A 27,820-nucleotide genomic window follows, 5' to 3' on the forward strand; every position below is an offset into this window, starting at 1 on the left:
TCCCAAAATGGTTACTGAGAGATTGAGAAAGAGGAGTGTTGTTAGAGATGGACCAAGTGAATTTAAGGTCGGGGTGGAAGTTGGCAGCAAAGTGGATAAAGTTGAGGAGCTCATCATGTGTGCATGAGGCAGCACAAAAGCAAATGTCAATGAAGTGGAAGAAGCGTTTTGGATCCTTGCCTTTGTATGCTTGTAGCATGGATTGCTCCACATAGTGAATGAAAAGTCAGGCATAGTTGGGGCCATGTGGGTAACTGTTGCTATTCCTATGATTTGGAGAAAATAGGATGAATCAAAGGAGGAGGAGTTATTGAGGGTAGAAACAAGTTCTGCCAACCAGAGGAGGGGGCTGGTTAGGCCTGTTGTTGAGGAAGAAATGAAAGATATTGAGGCCTTTGGTGTGGGGATGGAGGTGTATTGTGATTGGGTGTCCATGGTGAAGATGAGGCGGTGGAGTTAGAAGTACAGTGTTGGTGATCTGGGAAGCAGAGTGGGGGAGAAGAAGGTTGTAGTATGTAATGAGAAGACGTCCAGAGAGCAGCTTACAAAATGTCATTTCCTTCTGGCACCATTTTTTGTTTATCCATATGATTCAAGAGCACCAAGAAAATTTATCCTGTCCTGTTTTCTGTTTCCTAACCAGAATTTTGCAATTACCCTGTTGTGTTTTTAAAGAGACTTCCTATCGGTTCCATTCCTCCACTCTTTCCCATGGCCTGTAGTGTAGAATCTTATTCATGTTGCACTCTATCAGGCCTCATTGTCTTCGGTAAATTCTCATCATCAGATGGATAGTCCACCACTTCTTTGTGCTTCCACTTCAACCATAAAGCACAAATACATTTCTCTGGTATTAAATAGGAAAATCTGCAGGACTTAAGGAAGGGCTCAAGCCTTTTACTTCCTCTAGAGACACCCAAACTGTAAAAGGTTTGGAGTTTGTCAAATGTGTTCAGGAAAGTTTTCCAAAATTGGAGAAAGGCCAATTTTGAGGAAATGAGAAAGAATCTAGAATGCAGGGATTGGGATAAATTGTTTTTGGTCAAGATGTGCAAGGTAAATGGAGGACTTTCAAAGGTGAAATTTTGAGAGTACAGAGTTCATGATTAAAGGCAAGGTTAGAAGGCATAGAAACGGTTTTTGAGGGATATTGGGGATCTGGTTCTGGTTCGGAAGAAGAAAGAGGTTTATAGCAGGTATACACAACATGGAGCAAATGAGCTACTTGAGGAGTATTAAAAAATGACAAGAAAAACCTCAAGAAATAAATCAGGAAGGCGAAAAGAAGACTTGGCTGCTTTGGCAGACAATGTGAAGGAAAATCCTAAGGGTTTCCACAGGTATATTAAGAGCAAAAAAGATGGTAAGGGACAAAATTGGTCCTCTTGAAGATCAGAGTGGATGGCTTTTTATGGAGCCAAAAGAGATGGGAGATCACAAGATAAAGGAACAGAAGTAGGCCATTCAGCCAATGAGTCTACTCCACCATGAGCTAAATCATTCTCACATCTAGTTCCAATTTCCGGCCTTTTCCCCATATCCTGACTAATTAGATACCTATCAATCTTCTCGCTCCCCTAATGATCAGGCCTTCACAGCTGTATGTGGCAACAAATTCCACAAGTCCATGAGCCTTTGGCTAAATAAATTTCTCCTCATCTCTGTTTTAAATGGGTACCTTCTAATTCTAAGTCTGTACCCTCTTGTCCTGGACTCACCCACAGAGAGAAACGTCTTATTCACATCTACTCTGTCCAATCCTTTCAGAACTCGAAATGTTTCTATGAAATCCCCTCTCATTCTTTCTTCTCTAATGAATACCACCCAAGAGCCAATAAACACTCCTCATATGCTAGCCCTTGCATTCCAGGAATCATCCTCATAAATCTTATCTCAACTATCTCCAACATCAGTTCTAAGAAAAGGGGCCCAAAACTGCACATGGTACTCCAAATAAGGTCTCACCAGTGCCCCATATAGCCTCATCAATACCTCCTTCCTCTTATACACTATTCCTCTTGAAATGAATGCCAACATTTCTTTATTGCTGATCCAACTTGGTGGTTAACTTTTAGGGTATCCTACACAAGGATCCCCAAATCCCTATGCACTTTTGAATTTTCTCCCCATCTAAATAATAATCTGCCTGTTTAATTCTTCTAAAATGTACAACCGTACATTTCTCAACATTGCATCTTACCTGCCAATTCTTTGCCCACTCTCCTAAACTGCCCGAATCTCTGCAACCTTTCAGTTTCTTCAACTCTTCCTGCAACCTTCACCTATCTTAGAGTCATCTGCAAACTTAGCCTCAAAACCATTTAATCCATAATCTAAATCATCGCTATACATTGTAAAAAGAAGCAGCCCTAACACCGACCTCTGTGGAACACCACTAATACTGGAAACCAACCAGTATAGAATCCTTTTATTTCCACCCTTTGCCTTCTGCCTATCAGCTGATGCTCCACCCAATCTAATATCTTTCCTGTAATTCCATGGGCTCTCATCTTATTAAGCAGCCTCTTATGCGGCACCTTATTGAAGGGCTTTTGAAAATCCATATACACAACATCCACAGCCTCTCCCTTGTCCATCCTACTTGATATGACCTCAAAAATAATTTCAATTATTTGGTAAGGCAGGATCTTCCCTTCATGAAACCATGCTGGCTTGAACCTCTCATGTCATGCACCTCGAGGTATTTCATAACCTTGTCCTTGAGAATCAACTCCAACTACTGATGTCAGACTACTATGCCTATAATTTTCTTTTTTTCAATCTCCTTCTTTTTTTTTCACATTCTCATATTAAATTTTATTTAATTGTTTGCATCATTACAGGAAAAAAATTAATAAAATATTAATCAAATATCCAAAGCCAATGATCCAAAAATTATACTTTTATATATTTTCTCCCCATTCCCCCCACCCACCCAAAAGTAAGAAAAGGAAAGAAAAGAAAGAAACACCTACTATTTAATATACAATAATATTGGCATAGATAATCATTAATTGCTCTTAAAAATTACTAATTAAGAGGAGTGGATAAGATCGAAGAGGTGGGTGGAAAATTATCCATAAAATCCATATATGGTTTCCAAATACTAAAGGAACGTCTCCATCCTTTCTTAAACAGTGGAACTATATTTGTGACCTTCCAGTCCTCTGGAACCATGCCAGAATCTACTGATTCCTGGAAAATCATTTCCAATGCCTCCACAATCTCTTAAGCCATTTCCCTCAAAACCCATGGGTGCACCTCATCTGGTCCAGGAGACTTGTCTACCTTTAGTCCATTTAGCTTACCAAGCATTTTCTCTCTAGTTAACTTGACTGTACTTAATTATATTCCCTGAGACTTCTGACTATCAAGTATATTGCTATTGTCTTCCTCAGTGAAGACTGATACAAAATACTCATTTAGTTCCTCTGCCTTCTCTTTGTTACCTATTATAATTTCTCCAGCATCATTTTCCATCAGTCCAATTTCTATCCATCTCTCTTTTCACTTCATATATTTTTTAAAAACTCGGTATCCTTTTGTATGTTATTTCCCAACTTCTTTTCATAATTCATCTTTTTTTTCCTAATGACTTTCTTAGTTTTTTAATGAAAATTTTTAAGTTTCCCAGCCCTCTGTTTTCCAACTAATTTTTGCTTCCTTGTATGCCCTCCCTTTTGCTTTTATTTTAGCTTTAACCTCTATTGATAGCTACATTTTTGCCATTTTTCCATTCATAATATTATTTTTCTTGGAATCTAACCTGCGGTTTCCTTATTTCTTGTAGAAATATTCTATTCTGCTCTGCCATCCCTCCAAAAAGTTACTTTTTCAGTCACCTTATGCCAGTTCCCCTCTCATACCACTGCAATTTCCTTTGTTCCACTGAAATATTGACACACCTGATATCAGCTGCTTCTTTTCAAATTTGAAATTGAACTCAGTCATATCAGGATTACTACTTCCTAAGGATTCCATTACCTTTCGTTCCATAATCACCTCAGGTTCATTGCACAGCACCCAACCCAAAACCGCCGATCCCCTGGTGGGCTTGTCGACAAGCTGCTCCGAAAAGCCATCCCCAGGCCGCCTTCAAATTCTCACTCCTGACATCTAGTACCTTGCTGACTTTCCCAATCCCCTTTCATGTTAAAATCCCCCATAATTATTTTGACATTTTCCTTCTGACATTCTTTTTCTATTTCCAACTGAAACTTGTAGTTCATTTCCCATCTGTTGTTTGGGGGCCTGTATATAAACTGCTATTAGGGTCCTTTTACCCTTGCCATTTCTTAACTCAACCCATAAGGATTCTACCACTTCTAACCCTATATCCCTTCTTTCTAGTGTTTTAATATCATTGCTTACCATCAGGGCCATGCCACCCCCTTGAACTACCTGCCTATCTTTCCTATACAATGTGTACTCTTGGACATTCAGCTCCCAATCACATCCATGTCTCAGTAATGGCCACAATGTCACATCCTTTAATCTGTAATTGTACAAGGTCATCTACTTTATTTTCAATGCTCCATGTATTTATGTACAGTAGACTTAGACCAGTATCTGTTACCGATTTTGCTGTATTTCTATTGCACAGCAAATTATCTTTTCACCTGCTTATCCTTTTTGTCATCTTTGCTGCACATAATTTTTGACTTTTTTCTAATTTCCTCTTTCTCAACTCTTACACCCTGGTTCCCTTCCCCTGCCAATTTAGTTTAAACCTCCCTAATAGCTATATTAAACATCCCTGCCAGGATATTGGTACCCTTTGAATTCAGGTGTATCCCATCCTTTTGGTACAGGCCACACCACCCCCAAAATAGATCTCAATGATCCAAGAATTGGAAACCCTGTCCCCTGCACCAGTCTCTTAGCCACACATTTATCTGCTTAATTCTGCAATTCTTGCCTTCATTAGCATGTGGCACAGGCAGCAATCCTGAGATCACTACCCTGGAGGTGCTGCTGCTTAATTTTCTTCCTAACACCCTAATCTTCCTGAAAAATAACAGATGGAATTTAATGCAGTCAGTGATAGGGTGGTTAATATGATAGGATAGTTAAAAAAGCCAATGGGATGCTGAGATTCATTAATGGGGGATTGAATTCATAAGTACAGAGGTCATGTTGCAACTGTACAAATCTTTGGTAAGACCATAATTAGAGTATTGTGTTCAGTTCTAGTCACTTAATTATGGAAAGGATGTGGAAGCTATGGAGAGGGTGCAGAGGAGATTTACCAAAATGTTGCCTGGTTTGGGAAACAAGTCTTATGAGGCAAGGTTAGCAAAGCTGGAACTTTCTCTTTGGAACGTAGAAGGATGAGAGAAAACTTGATAGAGGTTTACAAGATTGTGGGAAGCATAGATAGGGTGGACAGCCAGCATCTTTTTCCCAGGGTAAGATCAGCAAACACCAGAGGACATATGTACAAAGTTAAGGGAGGGAAGTTGAGGGGAGACATCAGGGGTACATTGTGGGTACCTGGAATGCCTTGCCATGGATGGTGGTGGAGGCTAAAACATTGGGAAAGCAGCCAGTGCACTCTTTGCTGTATTTACCGCACTGTAGTTGGCCCCCTGCACATAGAACATATCAGTTAGAAAACTCCAATAGAGTCCAATTTGGGCACAGTACTTTTTCCATTTCCCCACATAGGAGGCATACTGTTTTTGTGTAGACTTTCTCCAAGATGCCCGCAGGATGTCCAGAGTTCTAGGCTGCAGAACATTTATGTCGATCTTCGCTCTCCGATCATGCAACCTAACAGACGTAAGTGAGATAATGGATGAGATACCTTTGACATTGGTTGGATTAGCAGGCCTTTGTTTTTTGTGAATACTAATGGACTCCCCACTTTAGGAGTTCCAGAATTTTTACCGCTCACCTCCTTCTCCAGAGGGCTTGTTCAGGGGTTTGACTTCATTTTTGTGGATCACTCTCCTGTGATCTCCCTCAGGGCTCTGCTCCTGCAGGCCTTACTATTTTAGTGCTTTTTGGGGTTGCTATACTGCAATCTCCCACTGATGCAGCGCTTTTTTGGGGGGGAGTCACGTGATGGAGTAGTGGCCGGTCGGGAAACTCCAGCCCTCTCCAGAAAAGTTTAAAAAAGATAGAGAAAAAACAAAGGCACAAACTTAAAAACCAAAACAAAGTGAAAGTAAAAGTGTGAAGACAATGGCAGCGAAGAAAGAAAAACCAAAAACAACGGGAAGAAAAGAAGGAAAGACGTCAGAAGAAGAAGGTGAAGGCCTTACCTGTCCGAAGAGGCCCGCCGCGGAGAGAGAGGCCCGCTCCCACAGGTCAGTGGAGGTCCCGGGCTAGGGACTACAAAAATGGCTCACAGAGCCGAGTAAAAGTGCGCAACCGGGCATGCGCGACTCCTCGCGCATGCACGATGCGCATGAAAAAAAACACACTGACGGGAGGGGGGAACAGCTGCGGAGTCGATCTCCACAGCTGAGAGAGACACCTGCAGCACAATAGCAGGTGCAGAACACAGACAATAACGACAACAAGAAAGAAGAGGGTAAAAAGAAAACAAGGAAACAACAGATGGTCAATCCAGAGGAAGAAGAAGAAGAACAGAAAGAAGTGGAAGAAGAAGAGAAAGGCAAGACAATGGATGTATCTTTTTTTAAAGAATATATGGAATCAGTGAAAGAATGGCAATTACAAGAATTTGATGAGATAAAAAGAAGAATTAAGAATGCAGAAGAAAAAATGAATAAAATGGAAGTGGCCATACCAGAATTGGCAAAAAGAGTGGAAAATATGGAAAAACGAGAAACATTTGTAGATATGGAAGTAAAAGGCTTAAAAGAGAAATTAGAAGAATCTAATAAAAAAGCTAAAGAAGCACAGGAGCTGTTAGCTCAGAAGATAGATATGATAGAAAACTATAATAGAAGAAATAATATAAAGATAGTGGGCCTTAAGGAAGATGAAGAAGGCAAGAATATGAGAGAATTTATAAAAGATTGGATCCCCAGGGTCCTGGGAAGACCAGAATTACAGGAAGAAATAGAGAGGGCACATAGAACTTTAGCCCCGAAACCACAACCGCAGCAAAAACCAAGATCCATTTTAGTAAAATTCTTAAGATATACAACAAGAGAAAATATATTGGAGAAAGCAATGAAGAAAGTAAGAGAGGACAAAAAGCCACTGGAATATAAAGGTCAAAATTTTTTTTTCTATCCAGACATAAGTTTTGAACTCCTGAAGAAGAGGAAGGAGTTCAATACAGCGAAAACGATCTTATGGAAAAAATGATAAAAATTTATGTTAAGGTACCCAGCGGTACTTAAAATAATTATTCCAGGGCAACAAAACACACTATTCTCGGATCCAGAGGAAGCAAGGAAATTTGCAGAACAACTACAAAACAAGCAGAGAGATGAAGACATATAATAAGAGTAAAAATGACCACGATCTATATGTATGTGTGTAAAGGGGTATATGTGTGTGTATATATATATATATATATATATATAGTGTGCATACATGAATGTATCCGTATTTAGAGGAAAATATATAGAGTATACACAAGAATTAATAAGGGAGGGAAATGGAATAGAGGGAATAAGGAGGGAATTAAGAGTGACCTTTATTACATATGAAAATTGAAATCTTTTCTGGGGGGGGGCTGGGTGGGGAGGAGTTACGGTCACTGCAAAATCAGCTGACGTTTGCAAGTGAATTCGCAAATCCAAATGGAGAGGGGAGATGTGGTTGTCCGACAAGGGATAAAGGACAACTCAGGAGGGGGAGGGGAGATTGGGGTTAAAGAAGTTTTAAATAGGAGAATAGGGAAAATGTTTGATGTTTTAGAAATGTTGTCTTATAAAGTGTTCAAAACAAGAAAGCAGAAATGGATAAGAAGGAAAGGTCATGATGGAGAAACGGAAAGGGAAGATAAACAAAGTATAAAATGGCTACGCTGAACTATATGACTTTAAATATTAACAGAATACATAACCAAATTAAAAGGAAGAAACTGCTAAATTTACTGAAAAAAGAAAAAATTGATATAGCATTTGTGCAAGAAACACATTTAACTGAATTGGAGCACAAGAAATTAAAGAGAGATTGGGTAGGACACGTAACAGCAGCGTCGTATAATTCAAAAGCAAGAGGGGTAGCTATATTAATTAGTAAAAATGTGCCAGTTAAAATAGAAGAGGAAATAATAGATCCAGCAGGGAGATATGTAATGATAAAATGTCAGATATATTCGGAGTTTTGGAATTTACTCAATGTATATTCACCTAACGAAGAAGATCAAAAATTTATGCAAGATATTTTTTTGAAGATAGCAGACACGCAAGGGAACATACTAATAGGAGGGGATTTCAACCTGAATTTGGATTCAAATATGGACAAAACTGGGAAAAAAATTAACAGAAAGAACAAAGTAACCAAATTTATAATTAAATCGATGGAAGAAATGCAACTTTTGGATATATGGAGGAAACAACACCCAAAGGAAAAGGAATATTCATATTACTCGGCTAGACATAAAACATACTCAAGAATAGACCTATTTTTGTTATCAGCTCGTATACAAGATAGAGTAAGAAAAACAGAATATAAAGCTAGAATATTATCGGACCATTCACCCTTAATATTGACAATAAAGTTAGAGGACATCCCTCCAAGAATGTATAGATGGAGATTAAACTCCATGTTACTCAAAAGGCAGGATTTTAGAGAATTAATTGAAAGACAAATTAAAATGTATTTTGAAATAAACACGGAATCAGTGAAAGATAAGTTTATACTATGGGATGCAATGAAAGCGTTCATTAGAGGGCAAATAATAAGTTATGTAACCAAGATGAAGAAGGACTATAATCAGGAAACAGAGCAGTTGGAAAAGGAAATAGTAAATATAGAAAAAGAATTAGCAATGAAGGAAGATACAACTAAAAGAAGAGAATTAGCAGATAAAAAAATAAAATATGAAACACTACAAACATATAAGGTGGAGAAGAACATAATGAAGACAAAACAGAAATATTATGAACTAGGGGAAAAAACGCACAAAATTCTAGCATGGCAGCTTAAGACAGAACAAGCTAAGAAAATGGTATTGGCATCAAGGAAAAAAGACAAACAAATCACATATAATCCAAAGGAGATCAAGGAAAACTTTAGAGAATTCTATGAACAATTATACCAAACTGAAAACGAAGGGAAAGAAGGGAAAATAGATGAATTTCTAACTAAAATTGAACTACCAAAACTACAAATAGAGGAACAAAATAAATTAACAGAACCATTTGGAATAGTAGAAATACAAGAGATAATAAAAAAATTACCAATTAATAAGACACCAGGAGAGGATGGATTCCCAATAGAATTCTATAAAACATTTAAAGATTTATTAATTCCTCCCCTCCTGGAAGTAATCAACCAGATTGATAAAACACAAAGCTTACCAGATTCATGTAAAACAGTAATAATTACAGTAATACTAAAGCAAGGGAAAGATCCACTCGCACCAGCGTCATATAGACCAATATCTTTACTTAACACAGACTATAAGATAATAGCTAAACTATTAGCAAACAGATTAGCAGAGTATGTACCGAAAATGGTAAATCTAGACCAAACTGGATTTATTAAAAAAAGACGCACAACAGACAATATTTGTAAATTTATTAACTTAATTCATGCAGTAGAAGGGAGTAAAGCGCCAACAGTAGCAGTTGCTTTAGACGCAGAGAAGGCCTTTGACAGAGTAGAATGGAATTATTTATTCAAAGTATTGCAAAAATTCAGTTTACCAGAGAAGTATATTAATTGGATTAAGGCATTATGTAAGGGACCATTGGCGAAAGTGACAGTAAATGGATATGTATCAAAGCAGTTTAACTTAGGCGGGTCAACACGGCAGGGATGCCCACTGTCACCTTTGTTGTTCGCGTTGGCTATGGAACCACTGGCGGAATTGATGAGAACAGAAAATAATATAAAGGGGATGGAGATGGAAGACAGGGAATATAAAATCAGTTTATTTGCGGATGATGTTATAGTATACTTAACAGAACTAGAACTATCAATAAAAGAATTATATAAGAAGTTGAGGGAATGTGGAGAAGTGTCGGGTTACAAGATTAACGTGAATAAAAGTGAAGCGGTGCCTATGAATAATGCGGATTTCTCAAAGTTTGGGAGGGAATCGCCATTCAGATGGCAAATGCAGGCAATAAGATACCTAGGTATTCTTCTTTTCTTTGGCTTGGCTTCGCGGACGAAGATTTATGGAGGGGGTAAAAAGTCCACGTCAGCTGCAGGCTCGTTTGTGGCTCACAAGTCCGATGCGGGACAGGCAGACACGATTGCAGCGGTTGCAGGGGAAAATTGGTTGGTTGGGGTTGGGTGTTGGGTTTTTCCTCCTTTGCCTTTTGTCAGTGAGGTGGGCTCTGCAGTCTTCTTCAAAGGAGGTTGCTGCCCGCCAAACTGTGAGGCGCCAAGATGCACGGTTTGAGGCGTTATCAGCCCACTGGCGGTGGTCAATGTGGCAGGCACCAAGAGATTTCTTTAGGCAGTCCTTGTACCTTTTCTTTGGTGCACCTCTGTCACGGTGGCCAGTGGAGAGCTCGCCATATAATACGATCTTGGGAAGGCGATGGTCCTCCATTCTGGAGACGTGACCCATCCAGCGCAGCTGGATCTTCAGCAGCGTGGACTCGATGCTGTCGACCTCTGCCATCTCGAGTACTTCGACGTTAGGGGTGTAAGCGCTCCAATGGATGTTGAGGATGGAGCGGAGACAACGCTGGTGGAAGCGTTCTAGGAGCCGTAGGTGGTGCCGGTAGAGGACCCATGATTCGGAGCCGAACAGGAGTGTGGGTATGACAACGGCTCTGTATACGCTTATCTTTGTGAGGTTTTTCAGTTGGTTGTTTTTCCAGACTCTTTTGTGTAGTCTTCCAAAGGCGCTATTTGCCTTGGCGAGTCTGTTGTCTATCTCATTGTCGATCCTTGCATCTGATGAAATGGTGCAGCCGAGATAGGTAAACTGGTTGACCGTTTTGAGTTTTGTGTGCCCGATGGAGATGTGGGGGGGCTGGTAGTCATGGTGGGGAGCTGGCTGATGGAGGACCTCAGTTTTCTTCAGGCTGACTTCCAGGCCAAACATTTTGGCAGTTTCCGCAAAGCAGGACGTCAAGCGCTGAAGAGCTGGCTCTGAATGGGCAAACCTAGGTATACCTTTGTATACCTAGGTATACAAATAAATAAAAACCTCGGCCAACTATATAAGCTCAATTGTTGTCCACTAATGAAGGGATTTCGGGACGATTTGGAGCATTGGAAAGATTTGCCACTGGCACTGGTAGGAAGGATAAACTGTATTGAAGTGAACATTTTTCCAAGGATATTATACCTATTTCGGGCATTGCCAATACACCTGACAGAGAAATTCTTCAAGGAGATAGGGAAAATAATAAGGAAATTTTTGTGGAAGGGGGGGGAAACCGAGGATGGCACTGGATGGATTGGCAGGGTGGTATAAACAAGGAGGCTTACAACTGCCAAACTTTAAAAATTGTTGTGGAGCCGCACAATTAAGATACCTATCAGATTTTTATCAAGCGGGGGAGGAGCCAGATTGGACTAGATTGGAATTAGATGGAATAGGGGAAAAGATACCTGAACACATATTGTATAGATGGGATGAAGAATTGGTACAATATAGAGGTTCTCTGGTGTTGCATCGTCTGCTCAATATTTGGAGGAGGATTCATGTAGAAAGAAGTAGAGCAGGTTATCAATTACCAAGACTAATATTGACGCAAAACAAGTTACTCCCTTTTGCAGTGGATAGCCTTTCCTTTGGAGGGTGGGAGAGGAAGGGGATCAAAAGAATAGAAAATTGTTTTTTGGGAAATAGATTATTATCCTTTGAACAAATGAAAGATAAATACAATATAACTCAAGATACAGTGCTGGCATGTTGCCAATTGGGATCCTGCTTGAAGGACAGATTGGGAGGTAGTCTGGGGTTACCAGAGGGAAGTAACTTTGAATGTGTGATTACAGATACAATGATAATCAAAAGATTTATAACAAGTATGTATATTGAACTGCAGGAGGGGGAGAATGAGGAAACGAGTGGTGGAGCTAGGCAAAAATGGGAACAAGATTTAAATATAAAGATAAAAAAGGAAACATGGGAGAAGTTATGTTCTGGAACGATGAGGAATACAATGGATACGAGGTTGCGTATGATACAATGTGACTGGATGCACAGGCTGTGCATTACACCTCAAAAGTTAAATAAATGGGACCCAACAGTATCTGATAGATGTTTTCGATGTAAAAAAGAAATGGGAACAACAATTCATGCAATCTGGACATGTGAGAAAGTAGAAAAATTTTGGGAAGATCTAAACCAAATATTAAATAAAATTACAGAAAACAATGTACCAAAGAATCCAGAGATCTTCCTCCTAAGTAACATAAAAAACAAAGAATTTGGAATTGATTTGGAGGATGCACAAAAAAGATTTGTTAAGATAGCTCTAGCCGTAGCAAAAAAATGTATTATGCAGTGCTTTTTTGCTCCCGCACTAAAACGCATGCTGATCTTCGCAAGTCAATGGATGGAATGGTTGTGTTTGTTTGGATGGGATCTCACGTTGGCGAACCAATGTACTTTGCTAAGAATAATGGCTTCTCTTTATGTATTATTTCTGTAAGTTCCAATAAAAATATTGAAAAAGGAAAGACATTAGTGAGACAAATTTGGAGTGCAGTTTTTGTCACCTCACTACAGGAAGGATATCAACAGGATAGAAAGAGTGTGGAGAAGATTTTCTAGGACTTCAGGAACTGAATTACAGGGAAAGGTTAAACTAGTTAGGACTTTATTCCCTGTAACATAGAAGAATGAGGGGAGATTTGATAGCAGTATTTAAAATTATGAGGGGGATAGACAGAATAAATGTAGGTGGGCTTTTTCCACTGAGGGGAAGTGAGATACAAACCAGAGGACATGGGTTAAGGGTGAAAGGGGAAAGGTTTAGGGGGAACATTCGCGAGAACATCTTCACACAGAGTGGTGGGAGTGTGGAATGAGCTGCCAGTTGAGGGGTGAGTGCGGGCTCAATTTTAACATTTAAGAGGAATTTGGACAGGTACATGGATGGGAGAGATTTGGAGAGCTATGGACTGGATGCAGGTCAGTGGGACTAGGCAAAAAAAAATGCTCAGCATGGAATAGAAGAGCCTGAAGAGGCCTGTTTCTGTGCTGTAATGTTCTATGGTAACCTCCTGAGTTGCCCCAGAAACATTGCATATTGTACGTGGTTCTCTTCAACCTTGATGTAATATTTAGTATGTCAGGACACCCCATCAGCCATCCAGCTTTCTGAGACTAATCTTTGAGTGGTTCCTATCTTGTTGTCTGAAGGCAATCAGCAGCTATCTGGCATCTCAATCCTATGCATAAGCACCTGGTGAATCCCAGAAACTGGTTATGAGTTCCCTTCTTCATATACTCCCCCTTTGTGATGTGTTCTACAGCCAGCAATCAGCCCTGCACAGTTCCCACAAATAGTTTTTTTTTTACTTTGGTGGATGATGCCATTTTCTCCAGTTCAGCATGGAGGGCAGCATGGCTAGTGCAACATTACTTCAGCACAAGTGACCCAGATTTAAATCTGGTCCCGTCTGTAAGGAGTTTGTTTGTGACTGCGTGAGTTTCCTCAGAGAGCTTGTGTTTCCTCCCATCCTTCAAAACATTGGGGGTTCATAGGTTAATTGGGGTATTTGGATGGCACAGACTCAAGGGCTGGAATGGCCTGTTACCGTGCTGTATGTCTAAATTCAATTTAAAAAAATAAAATTAGAACCTAATATTTGCCCTGTCTGACACTTACCTTTTGACTCTTTTTCCATTTTTTTCCAATCTTAAGTCTGTAACGTAAATGCAAGTTATGTATAAGAACATCTATTAGTTATTGATGAATGTTAATAGAATTTGAGTCAGGATTAAGTGAAATATTTAAACCAACTTTGCAGTGAATTTCCTTCTGACTGGCAAGCTGGTTGTACCTGACAAACTTTCAGAAATTGATGTTCTTCTGACTGAAATGGAAATGCTTCAAATTCCAGAACTCCTCAAAGCTGTGAAATTGTACAGAAGAGACATGGGTAAGTCAATAAATGTTAGAAAGCATCATTTCAAGTAAAATATCTATGGAAAGGAAACATGAGAAATGTGTTGAGGATTACAAATTAAATATGACTGAATTACTTCGTGATCTTTTTATAGATGAAAACATTTGATTTTGTCAGACATTTAATGTTCAAATAAAATTTGTAGTTTTTGACAATTGTTTATTAATGAACAGTAGTTGTATTTTAAGAAGATTATGTGCAGTTTTTCCTGAATTAGTTTAGATATGTCATGAAAACAAAAACAAAGCAGACACTGTTGAGGCAGATTATAAACTAAACTCGAAAGTCTGCAGTCAGGTTGAAGTAAAAACACAATGCTGGAGAAACTCAGCAGGTCAAACTGTGTCCTTTATATTAGCAAAGACAAAAATACATAACTGATGTTTTGGGTTCATCAAGATATGGAAAAATATTGACAGGCATCCGAATAGAAGGGTGGGCGGTCGGGTGGTGTGGTTGCATGGAGGTGATAGATGGAGAAGGGAGAGGGCACAGCAGTGATCAAGATGAGGAGGGATGGCTAGGTGAAAAGAGAGGGAAGGCGGTGGTGAGCTGGAAGGAAGGGAGAAAGGAGAGCAAGTCAGCAGAAACTGGAGAAGTTGATGTTAATGCCAACCATCTGGATTTTTCAATATCCAATTTGTAATAATCAATCTGTCCATGGGCTCCCACCAACTCCCAGTGGCCAACCATTTCAGTTCTGCATCTCACTCCCACACTCACGTGTCTGTCCATGGCCTTATGTACTATCCCATCAAGACCACCCACAAATTGGAGGAACAACACCTGATTTTCCATCTTGGCACTCTCCAGCTGGATGGCATTAACATCGACTTCTCCTGTTTCTGCTCACCTGCTCTCTTCTTCTACCTCCCTTCCCTTTCCCCTGTCAGATCTCCACCTCTTCTCTCTCTATTCACCTAGCATCCCTCCTCCTCTTGCTTGCTGTTGTCCCATCCCTCCCTTCTCTACCTACTACTTCCTGCCTTTGTAACCACCCCTGCTGACATTTTTCCATACCTTGATGAAAGGCTCAAGCCCAAAATGTCATTTATGTATTTTTATCTTTGCTCTATAAAGAACACTGTTTGACCTGCTGAGTTTCCCCATTGTTGTGTTTTTACTGCATTATCTGTGTTTTCCTGCACACAGGTTTAATCCACTGTTATGTAAAGTTATTGTATCATATTTTCAGTGGCTTTATGGGTATAGTGCAATACGAATCGTTTTATTAAAAATAATTGGTTGGCTTTGATTACTGAGCCATGAAATTATTTTTTAAAGTTTGAAATGGATTTGAAACGTGCACAGTGATCCACAATGGCATGTTTGTACATGCTAATAATAACTATGCTATTATTTTTCAAATTATCAATTGCAATTTGTAGTGATATGTACTTTATTTTAGCTCAAAATAGCAAAGATGCCTCTATCCCTGAACGTCATTCTGAAATGGGATGTGAGTCTACATATGCCACAGCACATAAGCCATTGTATGTACTTGTCCTGGAATTGTTAGTGAAATACCCAGATTCAGCACTAGGACAACTTTGCATTGAAAGCAGCCTTGATGGGATGAAGCTGTATATTTTTGGCAATGGAGTTCTTTTTAAACATGTCAGGTACTTGTATTTTGCTTTGCTTTCAATTATGATTACAACTGTTGGCTAAGATTAGATATTTTGAATGTTTGTGATTGCTTTTTTTTCTATTCTATTATAAGGTTATCTTATCAAGGAGTGAAATGTTCTTGATATCAACCCTTTAAATAGCTTGCAAGTTTCTAGTGAATAGCAATCTTGAATTTAAACTATTTGGTAATGTTCTATATGATAATGCAATTATGCCCGCTGCAACTTCAAAAACACTGATGATCATTCATTCAGAGTTCCAATTTAATGTATTGTGTTCATACATTTTAATACCTGCTTTTAGTTTATTATCCTCACTGTAAAAGGCTGATATTATTTGTCTCTCTAGAAGCTGGTTAGGGACATGCCGTTTACCTTTGACTGAAGACGTATCTCAAGTGTGTGCGGTTTGTGTTTTTCTGGACCGACATGACAATCTGTATCAGCCAATAAAGGACGCCATGCGACTTTATCTCCAGAAAAGAAAAATGGAGACCCTTGAAACAAGGTTTAAGATAAGTAAGTTCCATCTAAAAGTAGTGTATTTGAAAGTAACAAGCTAAAGTTCAGATTTATTGTCAGAGCACATGCACGACATCACACACAACGATGAGATTCTTTTTCCTGCAGGTGAGGCAGAAGTTCTAATTACTGGTAACTGTATTCAAGAAGACAGAAATGTTTCCAAAATAAAGAAATGTACAGCCTTGTGGCACCTATACTTCTTCCCTGAGAGTTGCAATGAGAACAGAGTGTGTGCTGGGTGGTGTGGCTCCTTGATTACTGGTGCTCATCGCTGGCGTTCCATATAGATGTTCTAGAGGGATGGGAGGGTTTTGTCTGTGAGGCACTGTGCTGTGCCTATGTTGCAACAGCTGTAGTAAAGCATACGCATTTCAGAATTCATAAATGTAAACTGACAGAAGTTATGTTTAACCTTTACAAAACACTAGCTATGCCCCAGCTGGTGTCTGGAGACCAATTCAGATCACTGCACTTCAGGAGAATGTTTTAAGGGAAGAAAACACTTGAGTGTTGAGGACTTTTAGCTACAAGGGTTGAATGAGGACATTTCCTTGGATCAAAGAAGAGCAAGGAGATTTGACATGTGTATACGAACAGGATGCATTTATTTAAGTAAATAGAACAAAGCTCTTTCTGTTTGTGGAGAGTTGAAGGACTTGTGAAATACAGATTCAAAGTGATTGTCAAATGAGGAATGTGAGAAGAAGCATTTTTTATGCTAAGTGGTTTTAATCTGGAACTTTCTCACATTCGCAAGTTTTGAAATGGAACTGGATAGGCAGTTGAGGGAAATTGATTTGCAGGACTTAAGGGGAAAAGTGGGGAATGGAGTGGATTTGCTTGCTATGAAGGGCATTAATACATTGTTACAATGAACGGTATGGCCATCTCCTATACTGCTATGATTTTATGTATCCTTAATAAAACTAAATTTTAGGATTTTACATATTTGAATGTAGTATTTTCTAAATACCTTAAATTGATCAAATATTTTTAAGATATTTCGGATTGGACGGCTGACGTAGACAGGCATACGCTGCATCAGATTGTGAAAGTTTATGTGGGAAATTATTGGTATGCCACTTATCTGAATTCCTTCCTGAAGGTATGTTAGTTTATTTTTCTACAAATATCTTGCCAATCATCTATTCATCAGCACCCATTCTAACCCTGTGAAAATTGTCATACGATATGTAATAATCAATTATGTGTTTATATTTGAGATGTATACCAACATTATTACTATTGCAATGGATCAAACTGAAAATAACCTGCAACTTTATAAAAATATCATTTGCTTATTATGGTAGTTCCAAATCAGCACATGAAATTTGATAATAATTCTGAAAAGGGCAAGATTCTGTTCTATCACTGGGATAGTCTAAGAATATGATACTCATTTCCCTTCAGAGATACAAATGATGCTCTTCAAATCTTTGACTTCATAAAAATGTGATAGTTTCTCTGTTTCCAAACTTTTCTTTGTTCTGAGTGGACCCAATTTTTAAGTTGCAAGAATATTTTTCTCGCAGAGTACATTTTCATGGAATCCTAGAATTGTTATGGCACAGGACAAAGACCATTGAAATGGAGCTATTCCCAACTGAAACAGTCCTGTCTGGCCCTTCACTCACCCTTTGCCTATAGTCCAGTGAATTATTCTACCCCAAATGTTCATCCATTTCTATTCCCCAACATGTAGTGCTGGTAGAACCAAAAGCAGTGAGTTTCAGAACCTAACACTGAGTAGAAAATGTTTCTTATCACATCTCCCTTGCATCATGTGCTGAAGATTGTATTGTTCCCAATGCAATGGGGTTATCTTTCACTGATTAAACCCTTGATGATCTTGTACAACTCTGTTCTGCCTAATATTTTTGCTTCCTAGTGAACCACCTCGGCTTTTTCAATCTAATTGGTCCTTTGGTACTTTATTTTAAACACCCATGTGAAGGACATTGAACACCTTCCTAAGATACCATGGCAAGAATGGATGCAAAATTTCATTTGGTATTTTGTACAACTCAACATAGCTTGTCTGCTTTTGTATTTTATGCCTCTGTGATGAATCTCAGAATGCCTTAAGTATGATTAGTGGAATTGTGGAACTGGCTTCACAAGAAACTGAGCAAAGCTACTTAGGAAGCTAGATAAGTTAATGGGAGAAAAGTCAATTGTGGATTGTGCTTGTGAAGTAGGAAGAAGCCGTGAGTTGTGCATCAGTACCACTGGATCTGTCCTGTTTTTATGTTCTTCATTATCTCTACCAATGCACAGGGGCAGGAGCTATTAACTATGGATCAGCATAAAGAATACAGGGGTTGAATCCTGATGACATTGCCAGATAATACTCAAGCTGCAGTTATTAAAATTTTTAATTTAGGCATACAGCATGGTATCAGGCCCTTTTGGCCCACAAGCCTGTGCCGCCCAATTAACCTACAACTCCGGTACATTTTAAACAGTGGGAGGAAACTGGAGCCGACGGGTAAAACCCACGCAGACATGGGGAGAATGTACAAACTCCTTACAGAAAATGCCGGATTTAAACCCCAGTCCCGATTGCTGGCACTGTAACAGCATTGTGCTAACCTCCATGCTAACCACGCCTCTTTGAATTACTACAGTTTGCATGGCCCAGTAATAAATCACATTATCTAATAAACTAAACAGTTACATGTTCTATTTATGTATATTTTGATAAATTGGTCAGACCCATATCCAGAATTCTGTCAGTAAGGGGAATTTTGTGAATGCTTTGTGATGTACCATCAATAATCACAAAAGGCTGGTATTGTGAAACTATCAGGCTTTTATTAACTAAAGGCAGGAACTACCATCAACCCCATTGACTGATAGAAGCAAAAAGAAAGGAAAGGATGCAAGGGACTATGGGTAGGATCAGTCTCGGGAGCTGTCTCTAGCTGGCAGCAGCCAGTCATGGTATAACAGTGTTTTACCACATTCACCCCTTCTTTTTAAGAAGAGTCCTGCAGAGGGAGAAAAAAGGTGAAACATATATACATTTCACAGATTGTCTATCAGGGAGTCTCCTCTGCCGCAGTGAGCGATGTGGCAATGGTTGGGAAGCCACTGAGGCATCCTGAGCAGCTTGTGAGGTGGATCTGTTAACCGTTTGTCGCAGGGTGGGGACAGGAGAGGTGGTGGGGGAGTCTGAAGCTGGTATATCTTTAACGACAACAATTGCCAGGGGTAGGGGGTGGTCACCTGAAGGCTCTGAGATCCCTAAGGTTGAAGGGGGGAGGGGAGTTGTCTTTGAAAGTCAATGGTGGTAGAGGAGGCTCCCAATGGAGCAAGGCCCTGGATCAAGACCATTTCTTTGTGCCCATCATTGGAAATAACCCCGTTACCTCAGTGCCAGGAGGACAGTCTCCCATACTGGCATTCTCCCTTTCTACTTGCCCATCACCCCTAGATTTGTACTTGGTGGTCCTGCTTGTGGTAATGCCCCTGGCCAGTGCACCACGGTCACTGGGGATGAAGCCAGGGTACCCAAAGAGAGTGAAGATATTCCAGAAAGTCTTGATCATTGTGGCCATCGTCATATCCAGTCAAAGTATGGTGAAGGGAAAACGAGTATTCATCGATGATTGTAAGGAAGTAAACATTCTAGTTGCAGGAGGGGAGGGGGTCCTTTGAAATCAATGCTGAGGTGCTCGAAGGGTCAGGTAGCCTCGATCAGATGCGCTTTGTCCAGCCAGTGGAACTGGGGTTTGCATTTGGTGCAGACCTGACAGTTCTTAGTCATAGATCAGACTTCCTCAACAGAGTATGGTAAATTCCGATATTTGATAAAATGGAAAAAAAACGAGTAACTCATTATGGAGAGCCTGCAGTCTGTCCAACTGAACACTAGCACAGGTTCCTCAGGAAAGAGTGTCTGGGGGCTCATTAAGTTTGCCAGGCCGGAAGAGAATGCCATAATTGTAAGTGGACAGCTTGATTCTCCACCTAAGGATCTTATCATTCGTGATTTTTCTCCTTTGCTTGTTATTAAACATGAATGCTACTGCTCACTGATCTGTGAGGAGAGTGAACTGTTTCCCTGTGAGATAGCGCCTCCAGTGGCGTACAGCCTCCACGATGGCCTTGGCCGCTGCCTTCTCGACGGAGGAGTGGCGAATTTCAGGGCCTTGGAGGGTTCATGAGAAGAAGATGGCTGATATGCTCACCTGATTGAGTATGGCAGCCAGGGAAAAGTCAGATGCATTGCTGTCCATTTGGAATGGTGTGGACTTGTCAATGGCATGCATGGTTACCTTGGCGATGTTGTCTTTGATGCTGCTAAAGACTATTTGGGCTTCTGCTGACAGGGGAAATGTGTTAGTTTTGACCAATGGGCATATCTTGTCAGCATAGGTGGGGATCCATTGAGGATAATATGAGAAAAACCCAAGGCACCTCTTCAGAACTTTGAGGATATGTGGGAAGGGGTAGCTCCATCAGCAGATGCTTGCGGGCTGGGTCGGGGCCAGTGACGCCATTGTTGAGCACACAACCAAGTATAGCTAGCTGTGATTTCCAGAATACATACTTATCCTCGTTGTAAGTGAGGTTTATTAATTTAGCTGCCTGGAGGAACTTGTGGAGGTTCGCATCATGATCCTGCCGGTCATGGCCACATATAGTAACATTAAATAGATATGGGAAGGTGTCCTGTAGATCATAGCAGTCCACCATGCAATCCATCTTTCATTGGAAAATGGAGTCCCGGTTTGTGATGCTGAAAGGGACCCGGAGGAAGTGATAGAGACAGCCATCCACCTTGAATGCCGTATTTTGGCAGTCCTCTGGGCAATCGAGAGCTGGTGATACAACATCTTCAGGATAGTTGTGGAGAATACCTGATATTGTGCAATCTGGTTGACCATATTGGATATGTGGGGAAGGAGGTAAGCATCGAGTTGTGTATACTGGTTAATGGTCTGGCTATAGTCTATGACCATCCTATTCTTATCCCCGTTCTTTACGGCGACCACCTGGGCCATCCAAAGGGTATTACTGGCCTCGATTATACCTTTGCTCAGTAAGCGCTGAAACTCCTCCTTAATGAATGCCTTGTCAGCCGCACAGTACCATCTATTCCTGGTGGTCATCAACTTGCAATCAGGAGTGAGGTTGGCGAACAGCGGAAGGGGATCAATCTTGAGGGTTAAGAGACCACACATTGCCTGCAGGGGTCCGTCTGTGAACTGTTCATTGCAGACAATTGTGGGGGGAGGGGGTTAAGGGGCCCATCAAATTGCAGAGCGACTTTCTGAAGTTGGCACTGGAAATCCAGTCCCAGTAGCAATGGGCACAGAATTGTGGCATAATGAGCAGGCTCAAGACTTTGAACACAACCCTGCCAACACTGAGGATCACTACTCAGGACCCCAGGGTGTCTGCCATGTATGATTTGGATGTGAGTGATATGCTGTGCTTGGTGGGTCATAATTTAAAGGACAATTGTTTAGCAGTATTGGGGTTGATAAAGCTTTCTGTACTCCCACTATCGAATAAACAGTTGATATTGCAACTGTTACCTGGATGTCCATCATGGACCTGGCGGTGTTCATGCAGGGCCCCCGGTTCAGAGTGATGGAGGCCAGTATGGAATCATTGTCCTAGTCTGATGGTTGCTCCTGCCCCCAAGGTGGCTGCCCTCGGCCTCAAGATGGCTGGCTTTGACCCCTCAAAGTATTTTATGCCTGGGAAGATGGCATTTAGCATGCAGACCAAAATAGTGGTCCACGGGATGTGCACATGATGTTGCTGGAGTTCAGGGAAGATGGCACAGATTGCACTACCTGAAGTCGGCACGCAGCACTGCTAGACCTTGCAGATGGTTTGGACTAGCAAACTTTAGTATAACACCCCTTTTTACAGCACCTGGAATACACTGCATCCTTGGCAGGGCAGCATTTCCCTGGATGCTGACCCGCAAAGGTATCACTTGGAGAGATGTCCCACAATGGTGGCTAAGGTCAGATCACTAAAGTAATGTGTTGGTGTAGGGGACCAGTTACTCATGGGGATGGATGACATCAAGCGGCCGAGTAGTCATCTGAGTTCTGGAGGGCCATCTCCAGTATCTCTAAGTTCAACTGCCCTTTGCAAATCGAGAACCTTTTGCTCCAGTAGCCATTGCCATATGTACCTGGAGCAGATTCTGGCCTCATACGTGCCATCTTGGCCACCTAGAACACAGAGGATCTCATCAGAGGGCCTGCAGGTACTCGGCAGTTGACTCACCAAGTCATTGTTTTCTGGTGCCCAGGAGATGCCTGGCATAGACTTCATTAACCTTCCTGTGATGCTAGATCTTGAGGGCCTCCAAAGCTGCTTTGTATGAGCTGGCATTGCTGATCAACGGGAACACTTGGGGCCCGACATGCACGAGAAGTAGTCTCAGTTGGTTAGTGTCCATGGTAATAGTATTCGTGGCTGCCACCGAAAAAATGTCAAAGCAGCGTAGCCAAAGATCGAACGTGTTCGGGGAGTCTGGTGACCGGGAGTCAATGTTGAGTTTCTCAGGTTTCAGGTACTGTTCCATGCTCTTTTTGACATTTTTAGTTAATAAAACTGATGTACCATCAATAATGACAAAAGGCTGATATTGTGAAACTATCAGGCTTTTATTAACTAAAGATAGGAACTACCATCAACCTCATTGACTGATTGAAGCAAAGGGAAAGGGGAACATGCAAGGGTCTATGGGTAGGATCAGTCTCGGGAGGCATGTCCAGCTAGTATCAGCCAATCGTGGCACAACAATGGGTTATCACACTTAGATCCTTAGGAACTGTAGTGGGATTAGAAGTTGTGAATGCATTCTTCCCTGTTTCCTTTGTCCGTTGGTAAACTCCAGACCACAGAGTGGTTGAGACAGATATCATTGATACATTTAAGGGGATGGGGGGAAGAGAATTCTGTACATGGGAGAAGGGCGATGAGGTGGGGGGGGGGGGGGAAGAAAGAGAATTCCATATGTGGGAGGGGTGGTGGAAGAGAGAGAGAATTCTGTACACAGGTTGGGGGGGGTGAGAAGAAGAGGGAATTCAGTACATTGAGATAAAGAAATATATTAAGGATGAGACTTTTGGACTTTTTTCATAGTTTAAAGTGATATAACAGTCAAAGTTTTTGTTCAGAGAATCAGCAATTTCCTTTCATAAACTGGTGTAGTGACTTCATTTTGGGGAGGTCTTTCAAGAAATAAGATAAAAGAGGTCATGTTGCAGTTGAACAAGATGTTGGTGAGGCCCCAGTTGGAGTACGGTGTTCAGTTTTGGTCACCATGCTACCGAAAGGATGTTGTCAAGCTGGAGAGGTTGTAATACATAAATACATTATTTACAAGGATTTTTGTGGGACATAGGGGCCTGAGCTACAGGGTGAGGTTGAGCAGGTTGGGGCTTTATTCCTTGAAGCACTGGAGGATGAGGGGTGATCTCATAGACTTGGACAAAATCATGAGAGGAACAGATTGGGTGAATGCAGCCATTTGCCCGGAGTCGGGGAATCGATAACCAGAGGAAATAGGTTTAAGGTGAGCAGAGTGAGATTTAATAGGAACCTGAGGGATCGTATTTTATGGAGGGTGGTGGGTCTATGTAATGGGCTGCTGGAGGAGATGGTTGAGGCAGGTACTATTGCAAAGTTTAAAAATAATTTTGAATGTTTAGAGGGATTTTAGGGTTGGATGAATGGATGGAACATTTTTGTCACTGTGGGCAAGTTGGACCAAAGGGCGTGTTTCCATGCTGTATGGCTCTGACTTTAAGTTAACAAATTAAGGCTAAAGAGGTTATACCTTTTCAATGTTGAGACACAAATTGTAGCTTCTTGAATGGTTGAGACTAAATAAACCATGTAGTGTATCTGATGAGATTTCTATCTGTTAGTACCCAGAACTCCTATATAATCCTAAGAAAGCACAATGGATTGCATACGGCAGGACGCTTTTCATCATCGGCGATGGTCAGATGTTTAGACATATCATCAACTTTCTGAGATTTGACAAACTGTATATCCCATCAGGATTCAAGTGAGTGCAATAACTGATACTTCAGCTGTCAAAAATTTTGGTACACCACAAATTTTCCATTGGTTTAAAGAATTATCTATCATAACAAAACTGAAGTTTAAATTTAACTAGTTTAATAGGGTGAACATTTTGTCAGTTTGTTGGCTGTAAGTTTGGGAAATCTGTCCTTGTTCCAAAAATGCAAAACTGTGTTGATTTGGCAACTTCTGACATGACTTGGAGGAAAGTGGTCAATATTAGAAAAGCTGTACGATTGACGGGTCTGCCAGGTGGAGGGGGGTGGGTGGGCGGCAGGCCTTCCTGCGGGGAGGGGCGTGGGGGGGTTGGAGTGCTTGAGCTGATATGAGAAGCACAAAGATCAAAATTCATTTCTTAAACTGTATATACATTATGGCAGACAGTCACCATTAGTATTGCCTGGAACTTATTACAGTACAAGCAAAAGTGAGTCCCTTCATAGTCACTGGATTCACTTCCAGTGTTACCACACCCTTTGCAGCTGCATAGAGCTCCAGATCCAAACCTCCAAGACAATCAGGAGCCCTTTTTGCCATCAGCACCCTATCACATCCTGGCTCTGATACCTGTTCCCATGAGCTGGTCTCCAGTTGCCAACACTCTCTGTGGGTCCCCAGACAGCAAGTTGCCTGCAGCCTGTGTAGGTCTCTCAGCTGCTGAGACCCTCATTGGTCTGCTGCCATGGCTAAGGTCACAGTCTCCTCTGCCTCTTCTTAATGGGGAGGGGGAGGAATGGGGCTAGTGGAGAATTCTTCACCTTTCTGATGCCCTGCACCAGTCTGAGGCTCCGCTGGATTCTGTAGCCCCTCGTGGCTGCTGCCGAGCACTGGCACTGCCTTCTTGAGCACAGACCTCCACTTTATAAACATGTTGGTTCCTTGACAAGGCAGTTTAAAGCCTGTACGGAGTGGCTGGCATGAGGACCAAGTGGTAAAACCTTTCAGAGCAGAGTTGTGTCTCTATTTTCCATATTCCCTGCATCCGCACCAGCGGTAGTGCTGCCATTACAACAGCTCCAGCAGTGATGCCATTTTTGACGCTTAACATTGCATGAAAGCTTCCATATTTAACTTGGCAGCAGAGTTTTGCTGACAGGTATTCAACATTTTGGATGTTCACATTAAAGGAGGGCTTTTTTTTCTATGAAGTCTTTTTAAAGGGTCACTTAGTGCCAACTTTCGCTTTTTCTGGATGTATTGAGCCCTGTCGTGACTTTGACCTGAAATTCAGGGGACAGGTATGATAAAACTCCAAGGATATTTTTCAGATAACTTTGCAGTTTGGCATCTGTCTCACCTGGTTCTGTTTCCTAGACTTTCTGTGGGGCCCTGTTTCTTGTACCTCCTGTAAACCTGGCACATTCATGGGAACATTTATTGCACTACTATGTAATATCTTTTAGAAAAAAAGCATTAAAAACATGTTGAAGTATTAATAAGGATGCATCGAATAGTCTGGCACCAACAAAATCCTGGACATGTGAATTAATGAAGTCTTATTGTAGTTTCTCTTGTGTCTTGGTGTGAGCTTGCAGGCGCCTCAGATTGAAGAGACTGCCATCCGTGCGGTACCGGATGTAAACAGCGTCTTCATTGTTGGGGTCTTTCATGGCTTGGTTCAGCATCATGCTGAAGAAGATTGAAAAGAGGGTTGGTGCCAGAACACAGCCTTGCTTCACGCCATTGTTAATGGAGAAGGGTTCAGAGAGCTCATTGCTGTATCTGACCCGACCTTGTTGGTTTTCGTGCAGTTGGATAATCATGTTGAGGAACTTAGGGGGACATCCGATGCGCTCTAGTATTTGCCAAAGCCCTTTCCTGCTCACGGTGTCGAAGGCTTTGGCGAGGTCAACAAAGGTGATGTAGAGTCCTTTGTTTTGTTCTCTGCACTTTTCTTGGAGCTGTCTGAGGGCAAAGACCATGTCAGTGGTTCCTCTGTTTGCGCGAAAGCCGCACTGTGATTCTGGGAGAATATTCTCAGCGACACTAGGTATTATTCTATTTAGTAGAATCCTAGCGAAGAGTTTGCCTGCAATGGAGAGCAACGTGATTCCCCTGTAGTTTGAGCAGTCTGATTTCTCGCCTTTGTTTTTGTACAGGGTGATGATGGTGGCATCACGAAGATCCTGAGGCAGTTTACCTTGGTCCCAACAAAGCTTGAAAAACTCATGCAGTTTGGCATGCAGAGTTTTGCCGCCAGCCTTCCAAACTTGTCCGTGAACTACTCTTTGCAGATGATGCCGCTTTAGTTGCCCATTCAGAGCCAGCTCTTCAGCGCTTGACGTCCTGCTTTGCGGAAACTGCCAAAATGTTTGGCCTGGAAGTCAGCCTGAAGAAAACTGAGGTCCTCCATCAGCCAGCTCCCCACCATGACTACCAGCCCCCCCACATCTCCATCGGGCACACAAAACTCAAAACGGTCAACCAGTTTACCTATCTCGGCTGCACCATTTCATCAGATGCAAGGATCGACAATGAGATAGACAACAGACTCGCCAAGGCAAATAGCGCCTTTGGAAGACTACACAAAAGAGTCTGGAAAAACAACCAACTGAAAAACCTCACAAAGATAAGCGTATACAGAGCCGTTGTCATACCCACACTCCTGTTCGGCTCCGAATCATGGGTCATCTACCGGCACCACCTACGGCTCCTAGAACGCTTCCACCAGCGTTGTCTCCGCTCCATCCTCAACATCCATTGGAGCGCTTACACCCCTAACGTCGAAGTACTCGAGATGGCAGAGGTCGACAGCATCGAGTCCACGCTGCTGAAGATCCAGCTGCGCTGGATGGGTCACGTCTCCAGAATGGAGGAGCATCGCCTTCCCAAGATCCTGTTATATGGCGAGCTCTCCACTGGCCACCGTGACAGAGGTGCACCAAAGAAAAGGTACAAGGACTGCCTAAAGAAATCTCTTGATGCCTGCCACATTGACCACCGCCAGTGGGCTGATAACGCCTCAAACCGTGCATCTTGGCGCCTCACAGTTTGGCGGGCAGCAACCTCCTTTGAAGAAGACCGCAGAGCCCACCTCACTGACAAAAGGCAAAGGAGGAAAAACCCAACACCCAACCCCAACCAACCAATTTTCCCTTGCAACCGCTGCCATCGTGTCTGCCTGTCCCGCATCGGACTTGTCAGCCACAAACGAGCCTGCAGCTGACGTGGACTTTTTACCCCCTCCATAAATCTTCGTCCGCGAAGCCAAGCCAAAGATTGTAGTATTGAAAAGTTGATATTTTGGATGATGCAAAGCAACTAACCCTCTGACATACACTTGGGCAGGACCAATGTGCTTGCGGCACACTTGTAGTTAAAAAAAATCATAGGGAAAGTACTGCGAAATTGGAGAAAGCAAAAGAGAAAAAATGGGGAAAATGCTATTTCAAAAT

The 27,820-nt window shown here is 41.5% G+C and overlaps 1 protein-coding gene across 7 annotated transcripts in view; it reads left to right on the forward strand.

The window, feature by feature from the left end:
* LOC138744766 (BTB/POZ domain-containing protein KCTD19-like) overlaps positions 1 to 27,820 on the forward strand; it is a 78,284-nt gene that overhangs the window by 19,400 nt on the left and 31,064 nt on the right. For all 7 annotated transcript variants that reach the window (XM_069901404.1, XM_069901410.1, XM_069901407.1 and 4 more), the window contains 5 exons: positions 14,044 to 14,175; positions 15,611 to 15,824; positions 16,183 to 16,352; positions 17,357 to 17,463; positions 24,266 to 24,408. In XM_069901404.1, the coding sequence (XP_069757505.1) occupies positions 14,044 to 14,175; positions 15,611 to 15,824; positions 16,183 to 16,352; positions 17,357 to 17,463; positions 24,266 to 24,408 (766 nt within the window). The remainder of the gene's footprint in view (positions 1 to 14,043; positions 14,176 to 15,610; positions 15,825 to 16,182; positions 16,353 to 17,356; positions 17,464 to 24,265; positions 24,409 to 27,820) is intronic.

This window comes from Narcine bancroftii, chromosome 10 (genome assembly GCF_036971445.1).
Source record: "Narcine bancroftii isolate sNarBan1 chromosome 10, sNarBan1.hap1, whole genome shotgun sequence".
Classification (NCBI taxonomy): Eukaryota; Metazoa; Chordata; class Chondrichthyes; order Torpediniformes; family Narcinidae; genus Narcine; species Narcine bancroftii.